Source organism: Laccaria bicolor, genomic scaffold (genome assembly GCF_000143565.1).
Source record: "Laccaria bicolor S238N-H82 LACBIscaffold_259 genomic scaffold, whole genome shotgun sequence".
NCBI classification, from domain to species: Eukaryota; Fungi; Basidiomycota; class Agaricomycetes; order Agaricales; family Hydnangiaceae; genus Laccaria; species Laccaria bicolor.
The window spans coordinates 5815-7807 of record NW_001890115.1 but is presented as its reverse complement, the minus strand read 5'-3'; the positions used below and the strand labels follow the sequence as shown (position 1 = coordinate 7807).

The following is a 1993-nucleotide window of genomic DNA, read 5'->3' as shown; positions in this document are numbered from 1 at the left end:
CCTCCTCTAGCTCCGCCCCTCCCCCAACTTCGTCCACCGCAAATGGCGCAGGCGATGTGGGTCCAGGAGGAATGATAGTAAAATCTGGCAGTTCCCCGCCTCCTTTTGGTGTCATAGTTTGAGTAGGATGGCGCATGCGAGTAGTCCCTTGAGTTCTTCTAATGGAGGAGGAGGGGGGGAGGGAATGGATTGTATATGCCTGGGCAGAGTCAGAGCTCGTAAGCGTCTTTTTTTCCCCCTTTCTCTTCGTGTTTCGTGAATCTGATGAACGAAAACAGAGCCACGGAATACCAACAGAATACTCGCTCCCAACACCCAAGTCCCACCCTCATCATGAACAATACGCCCCCTTTGTCCTTTCCTCAGCTCAAGACCCTCCATGTTTCTACCATTTGGAAGTTGTCCTTACCGTGCCCCGTCGTGTTGGTATGCCATTATGCCATTTATCATGTCCCAGGACATCCATCAGAAGATCCCACTTACCGATCGCATTCTTACGTTGATACAATATGTAGGGCCTCTGATTCGCAATACCGTCATGTTCATCCCGAAAGTTGATAATCCAAGTAACCCGCTTGAATTTGGTCTTCTCTCTATCTGATGCAATGGGGTAAAAGACGTATAACAATCCTCCATTATTGATATCCCACGGCGAATCTCAGACTCAGGTATATGCATATATGCGTCTAAACCCCATACATTTTCCGTGCATTATCCCGCCCCTCCCTCATAACTTTGTCAACATCCCATCCCTCCCCCGCAACACCCGCCACAAACTCCGCCGTCCACGGTATCATTGCGGTATGGGATAACGGCAATTTCTTCCCTTTCAAGGAAGCCGGGAGGGAGGCATAGAGGTTGCCGGGCGTCATAAAGGGTGCATCTGTTTCTAGGAGAATTCGAAGGGGCTCAGAGGAGGAGGCGGAGGACATTTGGGAGATGACGGCGGAGGTGTTGGTGTTTGAGCTGTATGTTATTACGCCTGTGAACGACGACGAGGGGTTAACAGGAGGAGGGAGAGGTGAAGAAGGAGCACATTACCTGTTATACCGATGTAGAGATTCGGAAAGTGGGCGAGGAGACGGGCCGCAAATTCCGGGGAGTCAGAGAAGCAGTGGACGTGGATCTGCGTGTTTTGTAAGCAAGGCATAAAGATGGGAGAAGGAAGGTAACGAACTTTGTAATCTTTTGGCACCTCCTTCAATATTTTCTCCGTATCTTCCTCAGCTTCCCGGGTATGTATAACCAGCGGCTTCCCTAGCCTAACGGCGTGTTTCAGCTGCCGTCTGAATACGTTTCGTTGCACATCGCGGGGTGAGTTGTCGTAGTGATAGTCGAGCCCTATTTCACCGAGGGCAACGCATCGAGGGTGAGTCATTGCTTCTAATCTGCGAGGGGAGGAAGTCAGGAATGGAGGAGCTACTAAGATGGGTAGGGTACATACATATCCTTTTCTACGGCGTCGGTGTAGTGTTTGGCATCATGACTGGCTTCAAAAGTTAGCTTCTACGTCAGAATTGATAGGGAGATACGACTGACGGATGAACGCCTTGAACATACAGCATCAGCATCACAACAAGCGTAAAACGCAGCGAACTCACCCAAAGCAAACCAATATTCTATCCCTCCCCAACGAGACTGTCGATCTTCAGGCGTCAGCGCCGAATCCGCAAACGTCTTCCACGATTTCTGTACAGGCGCATCACACCACACGTCCACGATAGCCTCCACATTCCGGCCTTCGTACATCGCCTTGATGAAATCGAACACGTTCTCGTATTTCCCCTCTTTATACCTTTGACGGTAGAAAGAATAGGTACTCGCGAGATGTGTGTGCGTGTCGACGATGCCTAAAGAAGACGGAGGCATGGGCAGGAGGAGGTGTTCTTCTCCGGGTGTGTTTGACTTCTTCCCCATTTTCGATTGATTTTTGGAGGAGTTTTTGTTCGAAGGTTTTTGAGAGGAGGGTTTGGTGTTGGTGGTGGTGTTTGAA

At 50.0% G+C, this 1993-nt stretch overlaps 1 protein-coding gene across 1 annotated transcript; it reads right to left on the bottom strand.

Moving 5' to 3' along the window:
* Nucleotides 1-596: 596 nt before the first annotated feature.
* LACBIDRAFT_303664 (uncharacterized protein) lies at nt 597-1991 on the bottom strand. Its single transcript, XM_001890981.1, has 6 exons — nt 1602-1991; nt 1540-1549; nt 1445-1486; nt 1178-1388; nt 1042-1126; nt 597-982 (listed from the first exon to the last, which is right to left on the bottom strand). Exons 1-6 carry the CDS (start codon nt 1915-1917, stop codon nt 687-689), a joined length of 960 nt encoding a protein of 319 aa, XP_001891016.1. The 5' UTR covers nt 1918-1991; the 3' UTR covers nt 597-686.
* Between the last annotated feature and the right edge of the window lie 2 nt (nt 1992-1993).